Below are 15,287 nucleotides of genomic sequence, written 5' to 3'. Positions count from 1 at the left end.
TGCCCAGGATCACACAGCTAGTTAATGCATGAGGCCATATTTAAACTCAGGTCTTCCTGACTCCAGGCCCAGTGCTCTATCCACTGAGCCATTTAGCCACCCCCAAGTCTCATAACTTCATGAAGGGCTTTGGCCCTTCATCAGAACACGTAAGAAATGATGTACCATAACATTAAAACCCAGGTACCACCAAAAATAAAATTTCTGGCATGAAAAATATAGGGGTTTATTAAAAAGTTAATGGTAATAAGACAGCTTCCACCTCTTTTATCTATCTTGCTATCTCTAGTACCATTTCTCAATGTAAGAACCTACCACTTTTATGTATCATGGTGCTGGTCCTCAGAGAAATGGACAGAACAATCCCAAATTGAGCTTATTTAATCCCAAACTGACTTGATGGGCATTACTTATTTTTCCTTTTTGCATTCTCCTTGAATTTCCATTTTTTGTTGAGAGGCTGTTATGGGACAAGCCTAAATTAGGATAATCCAGCAGGTTCAAGATTTAAAATACAATAAGCACACCAGAACCACAAAATATAATTTAAAACTACATTACTACTTAAGAATTAAAATAATACACTTTAAAAGGATATAAGATTAACATAAAACTACTCAACTCTTCCTGCAGAATCAAGAAAGCAAACATCCAGGCAAGCATTTCATGAAACAAGAAGCAAGGTGAAGTTTCTTACAATTCCCCTTGGGCTAAGCCCTTTCACACCCCAGGCAGGAAGGAAGAAAATGGCCTCCTTGGCCCCTTAACAAAACAAAAACAAAAACAAAAAACAGCCTAACCTATATAAAACAGATGGTGCTCCTACCACAGAAGTAAAATGGCACTGAGGTGGGCTTTGGTCAAGCCAAGCTACAACTCCCACTAAGATCCAGGTTTAGAGCAGTGAGCATAGTAAAAATTTAACTAAGTCAAAACAAGAAAAAAGGTGGTAAAATAGAGGGGAAGAATGTCAGAAAAAGCAAGTGGTAAAAGTAAAATAGGCACGCCTCTAGTCATGCAGACTTTGTCTTGTGTGTTGCCTGATCAGTGATTGATACAACATTCTGTATTTGGGGGTAATAGCAATTTCAAGAGAAAAGTTCATTGCTTCTCTGACCTGGTGAGAATCTCAGTTACTTTTGGCACTGTAATTGTAACCTAGAATGAGTCTCATTGTGGGGTACAGAGTAAGTCACAAGGAATATGTTCACTAACTGCAAATATCACAGTTAGTATAATTCTACACCATGTACCCTTGTCATAAGCTGGATAAGTTACAAGCTTAAGTAAACTCTTTTTAAAAAAAGTGTATACATACATAACTACATATACACCTGTATATATACACACACCTATACACACACAACACAAACTTTTCTTGTGCCAAGTCAATCACCTATCTAGCTATCCAGATGCCTAGGTTTGGAACGTAGGTGAATTCTGAGGTGCCTAATACAGATGCAGAGGCTATAGAGTACAACCTCTTCATTTTGCATATGAAAAGATTATGCCATAGAGGTTAAGTGACTTGTTCAAAGTCATGTTATCTGAGACAGGATTTGAATTCAGGTCTTCATCATTTCATTTCTAGGTCTACTACACCAGGAGCAGCTAGGTGGCACAATGGATAGAGTGCCAGTCTGGGAGTCAGGAAGACTCAGACTCATCTTCCTGAGTACAAATCTGGCCTCAGAGAGTTAATCACTGTGTGACCCTAGACATGTCACTTAACCCTGTTCCTCATATGTAAAATGAACTGAAGAAGGAAATGGCAAAGCACTCTAGAATGTTTGCCAAGAAAACCCCAAATAGGGTCATGAAAAGTTGAACACAACTGAAATGAATGAACCACAACAATCTACAACAACTCCCAGCTACCAAACCTTTATTCTTTTATCTCTGGCTGAAAAAAAAAGAGTACAAGTGTGTTATTTCTCTGGATAGCTAACCTTCTATTGTCTCCCTCTATTGAATTAATGGATTTACCAGGCTCTTATGTCTTTTTTTTTCCTCTTCCATTGTGTGACTCATTGCTTGTTAAAACCTCTATCTAGGTTGAAAACAGAACCATTAACACTCGCATTTGATAAAGCATTTGTTAGCAAATCCAATAAAAATTTAAAAGGAAAATTTTTAAAACTTTTGATTAAAATGAAAATTTAGCATTATGAATGTCAATTATTCATGCTTTTCCTGTGGTAGAGCTCCAAATAAAGCAATCACGCAATTAATCCACACTGATATTCTTCCTTCACCCAGACATAAACTTCCTCTGGACACTGTCTAATAATATCTCTCTTTGTTTTGTGTTGCTTTATTTGATAGAGCACAGAGAAAAAGAGTCAGACCTGGGTTTGGAATCCTGATTCAGAAACATATTAGCTTTGTAACCATTTGCAAGTCAGCTCTCAGGGTCCCAGTTTCCTCATCTATAAAAGAGGGATAATACTTGTACTCTCTGCCTTACAGAATTATCATGAAATAAGTTTTGCAAACTTTAAAACATTTTAGCAATATGATCTATTATTTATTGTTGTTCAATCATTTCAGTCATGTCCAACTCCTTGTGATCCTCATTTGGGGTTTTCTTAGTAAAGATATCAGAATAGTTTGCCATTTCCTTCTCCGGTTCATTTTATAGATGAGGAAATTGAGGCCACCATGGTTAATTAAAGTTGCCCAGGGTCACATAGCTAGTAAGTACATGAGACTAGATTTGAACTCATGAAGATGAGGCTTCCTGACTCCAGGTCTGGTGTTCTATCCACTGCCCCAACTAGCTGCCCAATCTATTATTATTTGACATCTATATTAACTATTAGTGGGTCCTAGGTATTCATTCATATGATATTTAAGTATCAGCCTTTTTTTTAAACTTTGCATGTAACCACAAGTAGAATTTATAATTGTTATATTATTATCTAAATTTATATTAACCTGGTGAATGTACAATATTGTTTCATTCATTAACCAAGGGAACTGGTGCATAAAAAATACTTTCAGTCACTTGATGTTTGATAGTGCCTTTATCAAAGCAGCTTACATATAGTAGAGGCTTCATAAATAATTGTTGAATGAATCAATAGATATTCAAAATTTAATGTATATTAAAACCACCTCTCAGACATTGTTATACAGTGGCTTACTATAGCAGATTATTTGATTAGAAAATGGCAATATGCCTCTAAATATATCTTAATTATAATACTTTGTAAATCAATTACTACTGAGTTAAAAACCAAAGGAATAATAAAGATTATAGTTAGTAATACTAGTTTATGTTCTTGAAAAAGTTCCACAATATAATTAAATCAAAATTTTTAATTTTAAAGGCTCATTACTTAACTAATATTTCCTATTTAAGGACTGAATGAAATATGGTAAAATGTAAAATTCTAGTAAAACATTTTAGAATCAATGCATTACACACTGATTCTTTAAATACAAAGGTACAATAAAATACACAAAGATTCTCTCAGGTTCTCTGCTTAAGATAAGCTAATTAATTCCATACTGATTTATACTGTTACGCATACTATAGGCAAACTAGAATAGGTAACTAGGTGGTACAGTAAATAGAGCTTATATTCAAGATTTATCTTCATGAGTTTAAATCCAACCTCAGACACTTACCAGCTGTGTGACACAGGGCAAGTCACTTAACTATGTTTGCCTCACATCCTCATCTGTAAAATGAGCTGGAGAAGAAAATGACAAACCACTTCAGTATCTTTGCCGAGAAAACCCCAAATGGGGACACAAAGAGTCAGACACAGCTGAAAAACAACTGAACGTAAGCAAACTGGACTACCTCTCAATAGTCCTTATGCCTTTGCTAATCTAGTTATATTTACCTAGAATTCACCACTTTTTTTTGCTTCAGTCTCTGCACTGAGCAGATAAACCAAGTCTACTATATACTCAGCATTTATGACATTCATTTTACTGCTACAATTCTTGTAACATTCAAATATTCAATTTGGTCAATGGAGGAATTCCACTCAGAGACCACACTGCTTGCTCCAAGCTGACTAGTCAAGGCCTTTCACTAGAACTTGTCAGCTGATAAACCACAAAACAGTATTAAGTACAACTATGTGGCATTTTGCACTGGACCTGGAGTCAGGAAGACCTAAGTTCAATTCTAGTCTCAGTTATTAGCTGTGTGATCCTGGGAAAGTTATTTAATCTGTTTGCCTCTGTCCTCATCTATAAAATGAAGATAATAATAGCACCTACCTTCCAGGTTTGTTGTGAGGATCAAATGATATAATAATTGTAAAGAACTTAGCACAGTGCCTGGCACATAGTAAGCACTTACTATATTAGTGCTAATTACTACATTATTATTGTGGTGTTGTCATGGACTCCGTAGCAACTCCAAAATAGCCTGGTGTAAACTGATTTTAGTTCCATAGATAATGAGATTTAGAGCTTGGAGATGGCTGAATTCTTCAGTTGAGGACTAGCCAAGAAATGAACACTTTCAGCCTAGATACAAGAGCACCCATAGCACAAATCTATCTGAGCCAAATACTTTCATATACTATACTTTCCCAGATATGTCCCTTGGCCACGTGTGTTTCCTGTGTATATGTGCATCTCTCCATGTTTTCCCCACATGTTGTCTCTTCTAGTAGATTATGAATTCATTGAGAGAAAGAACTATATTTTGCCATTCCTCGTATACCCCATGCTTAGCATAGTATCTGACAAAGTATCTGGTGCTTGTTTACTGATTCCACACATTGTATGTATTTATTGGAAATTGTGTTCCAGATTTAAGAAAAAAGCGTTTTGTTGTTATTTACCAACCTCTCCTATTTCATTTTAGAAAGCCTTTATTAATTTATTATTTTTATTTATTAGCCTTTGCTTTGAACTAATTGTGCCCTCTGGATGACTATTAGAGGTAAATGTAATCAGTCAACAAATATTTATTAATTGCCTACCATTTGCCAGGAACAGGGCTAGAAAATGGAGATATAAGATCAAGGAATAAAACAATCATACTTACATTCTAATGGGGGAAAACAAATAGGTGTGCAACATAAATGTAAAATTAATGAATACACACATATACATGCACACAAAGTAGATGTACAAGGTGCTATGGAAGCATAGCTCTGGGAGGAAGAACACTTAATCAGGGGATCAGGAAAGGCTTCATGAAAAAAGATGATGTTTGAGTTGCTTCTGAAAGGGACACTATGAGGCAAAGGTAAGGAGGCAAGGCATTCCAGGTATGGGGGATGGCCATTTGACCAAGATATAGAAAGGATAGATGAAATGCTTCAGCAACCTCCTCATCTGAAAAGATTATGCTATCCCAAGGCCCTCTTATTAACCATTGGTGAATTTCTCCTAGAGTTTTCATTCTAAGGAATAGCTTAGGTCAGCCATGTTCACATCTTTATTCACTTGGGGGAAAGTGGAGGATTACCCTCTCCTACCTTTCCCTTTCAGCTTCCTTTTATGTGATTTCCTTCTTAGAATATAAACTCTTTGAGGGAGGGACTGTCTTTCTTTGTGTTTCTCTTTGTATTTTCAGGACTTAGCACAGTGTAAGGCACATAGTAAGTCTTAATAAATCCTCATTGACTTGACATGCAGAGTCATGAATGAAGAAGAGAAGATTGTTGGAGTTTATCTGGAGTGCACGATTTGGGTAATGTCCAATGAAACTGGAAAAGGTAGGTTGGGGACAGCTTATGTAGGGCTTTAAAACCTAAACAGAGGAGTTTACATCTTATTCTAAAGGAAATAGGAAACCACTGGAGTTGGTCAAGTAGGAATCAAACATGGTCAGATCTGCACTTTGGGAAAATTAGTTTGGCAGCAGTGTGCTGAATAGACTGGGACTGTGAGAGATTTGAGGCAGGGAGACCAATTGGGAAGCTGTGGCAATAATCTAGGTGACAGATAACAAGAGCTTGAACTAAAATGGTAGCTATGTGAGTAGAGAAAATGTGTAGGATACAAGGGAGCAAGATTTGGCAACTGGAAGTGTAAAACGAGAGAGAGGCAGGAGTTGAGGATAATTCTGAGATTGTGAACCTGACTGGAACAATTGTGCCTTCAACAGCAATAGGGAAGTTTAGAAAAAGAATGGTTTAGGGGGTAAGATAATGCGTTCTGTTTTAGATATTTTTAAGTGTAAGAAGTCTCCAGCATATCTAGATCAAAATATTCAATAAATAACGGGATAAAAGGACTGAAACTTACTTGGTAGAGGCTTGTGAAATAGTTTTTAGGGAAGCAAAACCTTGGCTAGCTATTCTCCAGGAGAACTACCCTGCAAGTTGGGATGGGGGGCAAAGATGGGTGGTAACTAAATATGTAATAGAATTATTTTGAATAAATCTTATGTTCATGTTAGATTATAACCCCCATGAACCTAAGAATGCTGCCTTTGTGCCTAACCCAATATCTGGCACATTGTGTGTACAGTAGGTGTTTAATATATAGCTGCTGAATATTGTTGAATATAAGTTCTTAAGATAGGCACTTGGGAAATTCAGAATTATGAGACCCAAATGAAAAATATCAAGAACCCATCTATTCCTATAACTAAACATGCCCAATGCTAGCTACCAAGTGCTCAACTAAGAATAAGAAAGATAACTTTCTTTGTTTCTTCAACTAACAAGTTTCTTTTAGAGAATACCAATTTCCTTGATAAAATGGTTCCTTAATCTTTTATAACATGGTCATTTTACTCCTAGTCTTCTAAATTATAGATTATAAATTAAAAATTATTAATTTTATTTTAATTATAAATTTTAAATACTAAGATTTGAACTAACACAGTTAAGCCAAAAGAAAAACTCCAATTAATGTGGGTTAGCAAAATTACTAATTGACAAATTATCCTTTTGATTACATTTTGAACAAGCTACTTACTTTTTCCTTTAATATAATCTTCCTTCTTTATAGGTCATTTGTGATTATTTTTAATGTGTCTGAATTTGAATTTCACAAATTCTACATTTCATACTAGGAAGTTCAGTCAAAAGTTTCATTGTATATTTATGATCAAAGCATAAGATATTATACAAATTAGCACTGCTTTTGGTTGGAAATGTCAGTATATGCATGTTTCTATCAGGAAAAAATGAAAGCATAGGTCTGACCACTTCACAATCCTGTTCAGTAAACTCCAGTGGCTTCCTATTACCTCACTATGACAAGGAAATACCTCCTTAATTAATTCATTATCCCACTAACTATATCAGCTCTTCCAAAATTTTCATCCCTTTTCAAATCTACCATATTTTTCTCTCCTCCTACCCTCTCAACTAAGAATCTTGCCTACATTTCACTGAAAAAAAAATTGGAGATATTTATTAAGACCTCCCTCTTCTCTCATCCTTCTCCTCTTCTCACTTTATCTAGATGCCTTCTGCTAATGTTTCCTTAGCTGTCTTACATGCAGTGGCCTTTCTCTTTGCCATGGCTAATAACTCCTCTACATGCACATATCTCCTCCTCCACAATCCCCACTCACTCACTTAACTTCAATCTCTTATTATCTGTTCACTGCTTCCCAACTACGTACAAGCATGTTCACATCTCCCCCATCCTCATAAACCCTCATTTAATCTGTCCATCAACACTAGCTAGCATCCCATACCTCTTTTCCCCTTTTGTCACTAAACTCCTTGAGAAAGCCATTTCTAATGAATACCTCCACTTCCTTTCCTCTCACTTTCTTAACTTTCTACAATCTGTCTTCCAGCCTCACCATTCAACTGCAACTGCTTTCTCCAACGTTACTAACAATCTCTTAATTACTAAATCTAATGTACTTTTATCAATCCAAATCCTTCTTGACCTCTCTGCAGCCTCTTTTCATTCAAACTCTCTTTTCTGTAGGTTTCTGGCACACTACTCTAACCTGGTTCTCTTTCTATCTACTCATAACCACTCCTTTTCATTCCCCTTTATTGGATTTCTTTTCAGGTCATTTCTGCTAACCACGGGTGTCCTTCTACAAGGCTCTGTCTTGGGCCCTCTTTTTTTCGCCTTCTATGCTATTGCACTTGGTGATCTCATCAGCTTCAGTGGACTCAAATAATCATAATGATTCTCAGATCTATTTTATCTAGCTATAATTTCTCTGTTGAGGCAGCTAGATGGCTCAGTTAAAATACAGTCTCTTATACTTACTAGCTGTGTGACCTTGGGCAAATTACTTAATCTTTGTTTGCCTTAATCCACTGGAAAAGGAAATGGCAAATCACTCCAGTATCTTTGCCAAGAAACTTGGACACACCCACAACTGAATAACAACAATTTCTCTGTTGACCTTCAGTCTTTAAATGCCTACTGAACATCTCAAACCAAATGTCTTATAGACATCTTATACTCAACATGTCCAAAATTGAATTCATTATCTTTTCCTTCAAACTCTTCCCCTTTTTAAATAACCCTGTTACTGTTGAGGGCACCATCATCCTCTCAGACGTGCAGGCTTTCAAGTTAGCTGCTGTCATCCTCAATTTTCTCTCACTCTACCCACCCTGTTGCTAAGTCCTGTCAATTTTACCTTCATAACATTACCACTTTACATAAAGAGACCTATTGTAAACCACAAAGACTTGACATCATCCACCACAAGGACCAGAACATTGAGACTCGATCCTTTTGAAGGGGGAAAGAAAAATCTAGGATTTTTGGGTTTTTTCTCCTCCCAAGTATTTTTCTCCCTCTCTCATTATGATGACTTCTTGGTGTTGTGTGTTGGGGGGGGGCTGTAAATTGTGTGTGTGTGTGTGTGTGTGTGTGTGTGTTGGTGTTTGTTATTTTTAAAACTTTTTTTCTCCCTTAATACTACCCTTGCCAATAAGACTGTACATTCAAAACCTTAAATATATTTAGATGGTAGCATGTCCTCTGGAAGAGGGCAACTAAGTGGCACAGTGGATAAAACACTGGGCTTAGAATCAGGAAAATTCATCTTCATGAGTTCAAATCCAGCCTCAGACATTTTACTAGCTGTGTGACTCTCACCCAATAGCATTTAACCCTGTTTGCCTAGTTTTTTCACCTATGAAATTAACTGGAGAAGGAAATGGCAAACCACTCTAGTATCTTTGCCAAGAAAACCCCAAATGGGGTCATAGAGAGTCAGACACAACTGAAATGACTGAACGGTTGTTGTCCATTCTTGAAGAGGAACAGAATGACATCACAAAGTTAGAGTCAAATTAAAATGTGTCTGACTATGGTTGATTAGACCAATATGAGCCTAGAATGCTCTACCACAGGTCAGGCACAAGTGTGAACATTTGGGGTGGATTCTCTAAATTTGTGCATCTTGTATTTCTTTTGAGCTACTTCAATTCTGCTTTGCTCAAAGAGCACAGCACCTTCTCTGATGAGAGCATGCCATGCTGGGTGGTCCTGTGCCAGTGTCTCCCATGTTACACAATCAATTCCAAAGTTCTTAAAAGAGACCTTGAGAGTGAACTTGCATTACTTCTTCTGACCAACATGTGAGCACTTGCCCTGTTTGAGTTCTCCAGAAATTACTGAAAAACAACAACAAAAAAAAACTTCTAGAAGATCCTTAGGACCTTGCCACCAAGGAATGGAACATGATAGGACTAATATCTACCAACAATATAAATTAGGCCCATACCTTCTCCTTTCCTCTTGAGATAAAGATTAGTATTTCCTAGAAGGAGGCAAAACAGTCCCAAGACCTAATCTACTTTTGTTTCATGACACAGCTTTCTAGTCACCCAATAGCATAAAAGCTCCCACCAACATGCAGCTAAGGTCCTTTCTACTTAGTAGATTTTTGAAGATCATGGAAGTAACCCATAATACATTGCCTTGCTGGAGGCTATTTTCACATTGAGGGTCAAAAGGGGTGAGTGTGTTAAGGGAAGCTAAGGGCCACTGTATTCTTATTGCATCTCTTTGCTATATTAGAACAAAGTAAACTTCTTTTTTATTGAAGTTTTAAGGATCAAATATTAATATCTGCTTGACATTTAAGGGTCTTCACAATCTGGCACTTTCCTACCTTTCCATTCCTTTCACATATTACTGTTATCTAGCAATACTTGCTTACTAACTGTTCCCCATATCTGAAACCCATCAACTATATCCATACTTTGCACTGGCTATCTCCCATGCCTGAATACTGTCCCTCCTCACTTCTAATTTGACATCTCTGGCTTCAAGACAACTCAACCGTACTTACAGGAGTCCTTTCCTAGTCCCTCCAACCCAATCCCTCCTTGAAGCTGGTAGTGCTTTCTCCTATAAGGTTACCTTCCTTTTACTTTGGCATTTATCTTTTACCTATCTATTTAGTGTGTCTTCCCTTTTTAGATGTAAGCTTCTCAAGGACAGAGTCTTTTTTTCTGTCTTTTTGTCTTTCTTTGTATCATTTGGGATTACAGCAATGCCTTGGACAAATAAATGTTGACTGAAACTGCAGTGAAAAACTGAGACCAAGCACAGTGGCAACTTTAAATCCTACTATTACATTGCCAGTGAGAATTTTTTCCTTAAGTTTTTTAAATAAAAAAAAAATGAGAGATATGCTGATACCATTTAAAGTATAGTTCTTGGCATTAAAAAAAGTAATTGAAACTTACACTTATAGCAACCTCTCGCAAGGCTTTGGCTGGTCACAAAGATGCTGGAAGTAGTAGTTCTTCCTAGTCTGGAATGAGAGCTTTTAATATTTACTATTAGTCTCTTGTCTATGGGACACATTTGTTTTTAAATCACCTGAGTTCATTATAATTCTGTTCTTGCAAGTGTAGTAATTAAATAACTTGTGCATATGATCCTAGTCCTGCACTAGATGAAGTCACTTTCACTCCTGCTATCCCATACCTTCATGACTCAAAATTAAATTATATCAAAGGAATTAAAGATTTAGTGGTGATGACCAGTGTCTAACCCACCTAAACTGGGAGTGGGGCAAATGCTAAATATTTATATGTTTATTTATTAATCATATTTATTAATATCCTCCACTTCAACTTATGGGATATGCCTGGGGTACCAGGCAAATACAGAGATGGTCAACCACAGATGTGTATGAGAAATACTAAATCTCTCAAATAATTTCTGTAACAAGTTAAAAAGCACAATTAAGAACAATTAAGGCAGGGGTATATTAAGGACAGTCTATCCTTCCTGTTGTTTTTCTTTTAGTTCTTCAGCTTCCACAGTAAGTGACCGGCCAAGTCAACTAGCATTGATTAAGAGCCTACCGTGTGATAGGCATTAAATATTATAGTAGTATACTTCTTTACTTGTCCATTCAGAAGACATCTCTAATGGTCTGAAAGATGTGAACTATAGATCTTATGACTACCAACTGCCATGGTTACAAAGATCCAGAAAGACATCTGCAATGCCTCCCTTCTCCTGTCCTCATTCTTTCTTACAAGCCCCTCAAAACTGTCAATGCTGTCCTTGTGGGGGGATGGGAGGAACACCTCCCCACAGTCCCAATCTTGTGTTAGCTTCCACTGCTCCCAAGCCAAGAACAACTATATCTCCCAGGGCCTTTGTGGACAGCCAAAGCCATACTTATAAATAATATACATTAATACAAAATTACTTCAAGTGATATTCTTTAATAATTATATTTCTACCTCCAGTATGTATGTGAGTGTATATGCACACATAAATGGACACACACACATACACACATTCTACTCCACTCCCCCCCCTTAAGCTAAGAGGGGGAAAACCTATTTCTCTAGATTTACATAGTTTTCTTTCTTTCTTTTTGAGAATGTGAAATATGGTTTTGGGCTCCAAAGAGGGAAGAAACCAAAGACAAGTAATATTTGAGATTCAACCACTACTCATGCTATATAAGGACACTTTCATACTAGGCAAAATATACTTTTGTTCATATCTAGGCAAAGCCAGCATACTAAAAGATGGGCTTACCATCACATAGGTAAAATTACCTAAATCTGGTTTTGGCACTCAATTTAAATATCCCTGAAAAAATGAAATTATATCAAAGGAATTAAAGATTTAGTGGTGATGACCAGTGTCTAACCCACCTAAACTGGGAGTGGGGCAAATGCTAAATATTTATATGTTTATTTATTATTCATATTTATTAATATCTTCCACTTCAACTTATGGGATATGCAAAGGTAAGATCTGAGAACATATAATTAACTCCCTTTGCTCATCATAAAATTAAACTTCTGATATTCTTTATTTTTATGTCATTTTAGAATAGTTTATCCAACCTCACACCAGATCAGTCAATCAAACATTTATCAAGCACCTACTACTACTGTTTGTGCTAAGCACAGGGGATAACAAAAAGTCAAGCAAAAGTCAGTCCCTGCCCTCAAGGAGCTTATAATTTAATGAGGAAGCCAATATGCAAACAAATATATACAAAGGCAATTATAGACAGGATAAACAGTAAATAATTAATGGAGGCAAGGCACTAGAATTAAAAGGAGTTGGGGAAGGCTTCCTGTAGGAGATGGAATTTTAGTTGTAACTTAAAGGAAGCCAGGGAGGTCAAAGGACTTTGAATGCCAAAGAGAAAGTTTTGTATTTGATCCTATAGGCAATAGGAAGATACCAGTTTATTGAGTAGAAGAGGGTGACAAGATTGCTTTAGGAAAATCATTTTAGTGACTGAGGTCATGCTATTTCTATGTTTATGGTTCATATTCATAATCATATATTTGATGTGCATAAGCATTATACAAACTGCTATCCTACTTATCTGGATGTTTATAAGGTACAGGAAGAATGGGAAAAGAAAACCCTAAGTTGTTTTTCTCAAAAAAAAATTAATCTTATTAAACACTTTAATAGCAGCAATTAGATATTATTCACAATATACTTCAGGAATCATCATCTCAGTAGTTTGTAGATAGTACTAGGGTACAAACACAATTTTCCTTTGTATATTATTACCATGATCCTGAATTTTAGGTTAATACTTATGGCCAGTTTGTCTCTCAGTCTCTTTAAAAACAAACACTCAGTTCTTTAAGATTTGCCCTTCTACAATTCCAAATGGCATCATATCACATACTACTCTCAGTTTTGAGGTTATGCTTTCACAAAATCCGATGCTTCAGTAACTATCCTCAACCTATAGGAACATACCAGGGGTAGGAAAAGGTAGGAAGTGATAAGAGGGAAATGTCATTTAGAAGAAGTCTTCATTGTAATTTACTTCATCCTATTTTTTAACCAAGCGTTCTGAACAAAAAATACCTCTGGAGACCTGATTTGCCTCAATGCAAAAAGGGGTTTTCAAAATTTCAGAATATGATTTCTTTAAGCACTAAGTAACTTTGGATATTATGGGATTATCTTCTCATCCTCTTCTAGTTTCTTCTATCACTTCCACGCAGCACAATTTACTATCCAATTTCTGCTGTTTTCATAAGATCTAGGGTTGGAACGGAACTCCAAGGCCATCTAATCCAACTCCTTAATTTTACAGATGAAGAAACTGAGGCCCAGAGAGGCTAAGTCACTTGCCCTTGCAGTGACACTGGCCTCCTTGTTCCTCAAATAAGACTCCCATCTCTTTATGCATATTCTCTCTCTCCTCATTTATACTTCTAGGCTTCCTCAGGTCCCAGCTCAAATTTCCCCCTCTACATCCAATGTCCCCTCCCTTAATGCTAGGGCTTTCCCTTTAAGACCAGCTCCAATTTAGCCTTAGTATATACCTTATTTGCACATAGGTGTTCTCATGCTCTCTCCCCTTCTATACTATGAACTCCTTAAGAACAAGAACTCTTCTTGCCTTTATTTTTATCACTAGCACGCAGCAGAGCACCAGACACATGGCGGTCATTTAATAAATCCTTATTGACTTACTTTTTTTTTTCATTTTCCTTAGGTGGAATTTGAACAGAGGTGAAATCTGAACCCAGGTTTTCTGACTCCAGAGGTAGTCCTTTTTCCACCACCTGTCCCTGATCATACTCCTACTCAGGGCTCCTGGGGTCCTGGCTGGACCAGAAGTCAGAAGACCTGGGTTCTTAGTTCCATCATTTACCATCTGGGCCTGGATGTGCAAGTGACTTTCAGCGAGTGCACCTGGTTAAATCATACGTGATCTTCAATTTCCTCTGAATCATGGAGATAACAGCACCTACCCTGCCAGCCCCCTTTACTATAAAGCTATGCATGAAACATCTTAAAATTTGAAAGTATTATATAAATGTAAGCCACATCAACTGGAATAGATTACCTGTCCCTAATTCCCTTCTGTTTTCCCTAAAGCTACTTCCCTCCAGATATCTGTTACGCTCAGAGGCAAAAAAGGGTCCTGGGCCTCTGCCACACTGGAAGGTTTTTCGTTTGGTTCTGTTTTAGGGGAGCTTTCTCTTGTTGGATATATATCTCCCAAGTCACTTTTTATCCGAGAGGGAAAGAGACGAAGAACAAAGTTCAAACTCCCCAGACCTCCCACACACCTTGGAGTACAATCAGCGCAACCACCGTACTGCCTCAGACCCACTCTGGTGGGAATTTGGCAGCACTAGATAAGACGTTGGGAGGGAGGAAGGAAAAAGAGAAGCAAAAAGCAAAAAACACGGCAGCCAAGCAGTTAGAATTGAAGCCTGGAGAAAAGTAGAAAAAAATGAGATGCAAGGCGAGAACTTCCCAGAAAAAGGCTGAAAGAGAGTGGGACGGTGAGGAAAACTCAACAACAGCAAGATAAACCGGGGGCAGATCGCAGACGAGACTATGGAGGGAAAGAAAGAAACCAGAGCCTGGGGTGGGAAGGCAACAGGCAGATGGCAAGGAGTTTGGAGACAGGGAACACAAAGATGCATAAGAAAATAGGCAGAGCCCTCCCGTCCTTCGACCCGGTTTTTTTCTCTTCTTTGTTACCTGTGATTCCTGCACCTTGGTTGGCTTTGTCTTGGGGGAAGATGCCAGAGCATTTCTCCCACTCCACTTGGCCCGCGAAGCAGAGCTCCGCTACGATGCGCAGCGCCTTCTGACACAGGTTGCTCACTCCGTCCTCGGGGAAACTCATTTTCTTTCCTCTCTCCTCTTTTTCCTTGTTCTTTTTTTTCTTTCTTTTTCCTTATATCTCCCCACCCACCCCTCCTCAAACCCAGTCTGATACCTTCTTTTGTTTTCTAAATCATCACTTGGCTGGAGGAGTTTTGCTGACTGGGAGCACTTGGGAAGCCCACTAACTCCTAGGAACCCCAATTTAGCCCCATAGCTGGAGGAGAGGAAAGAATAGGTGAGGGAGAGATGCTGGAGCCTTCTTAAAGCTACAGAGATTTTCA

The 15,287-nt window shown here is 37.5% G+C and overlaps 1 protein-coding gene across 1 annotated transcript in view; it reads right to left on the bottom strand.

Moving 5' to 3' along the window:
• SYT10 (synaptotagmin 10) overlaps positions 1-15,025 on the bottom strand; it is a 99,106-nt gene extending 84,081 nt beyond the window's left edge. The window contains exon 1 of the mRNA XM_027858986.1: positions 14,878-15,025. Within this exon, the coding sequence (XP_027714787.1) occupies positions 14,878-15,025 (148 nt within the window). The remainder of the gene's footprint in view (positions 1-14,877) is intronic.
• Positions 15,026-15,287: the final 262 nt, after the last annotated feature.

The sequence above is a fragment of the Vombatus ursinus genome, unplaced genomic scaffold (genome assembly GCF_900497805.2).
Source record: "Vombatus ursinus unplaced genomic scaffold, bare-nosed wombat genome assembly UNPS02013950.1, whole genome shotgun sequence".
Classification (NCBI taxonomy): Eukaryota; Metazoa; Chordata; class Mammalia; order Diprotodontia; family Vombatidae; genus Vombatus; species Vombatus ursinus.
Note: the sequence above shows the minus strand (reverse complement) of the source record. Positions and strands in the feature narration are given on the sequence as shown.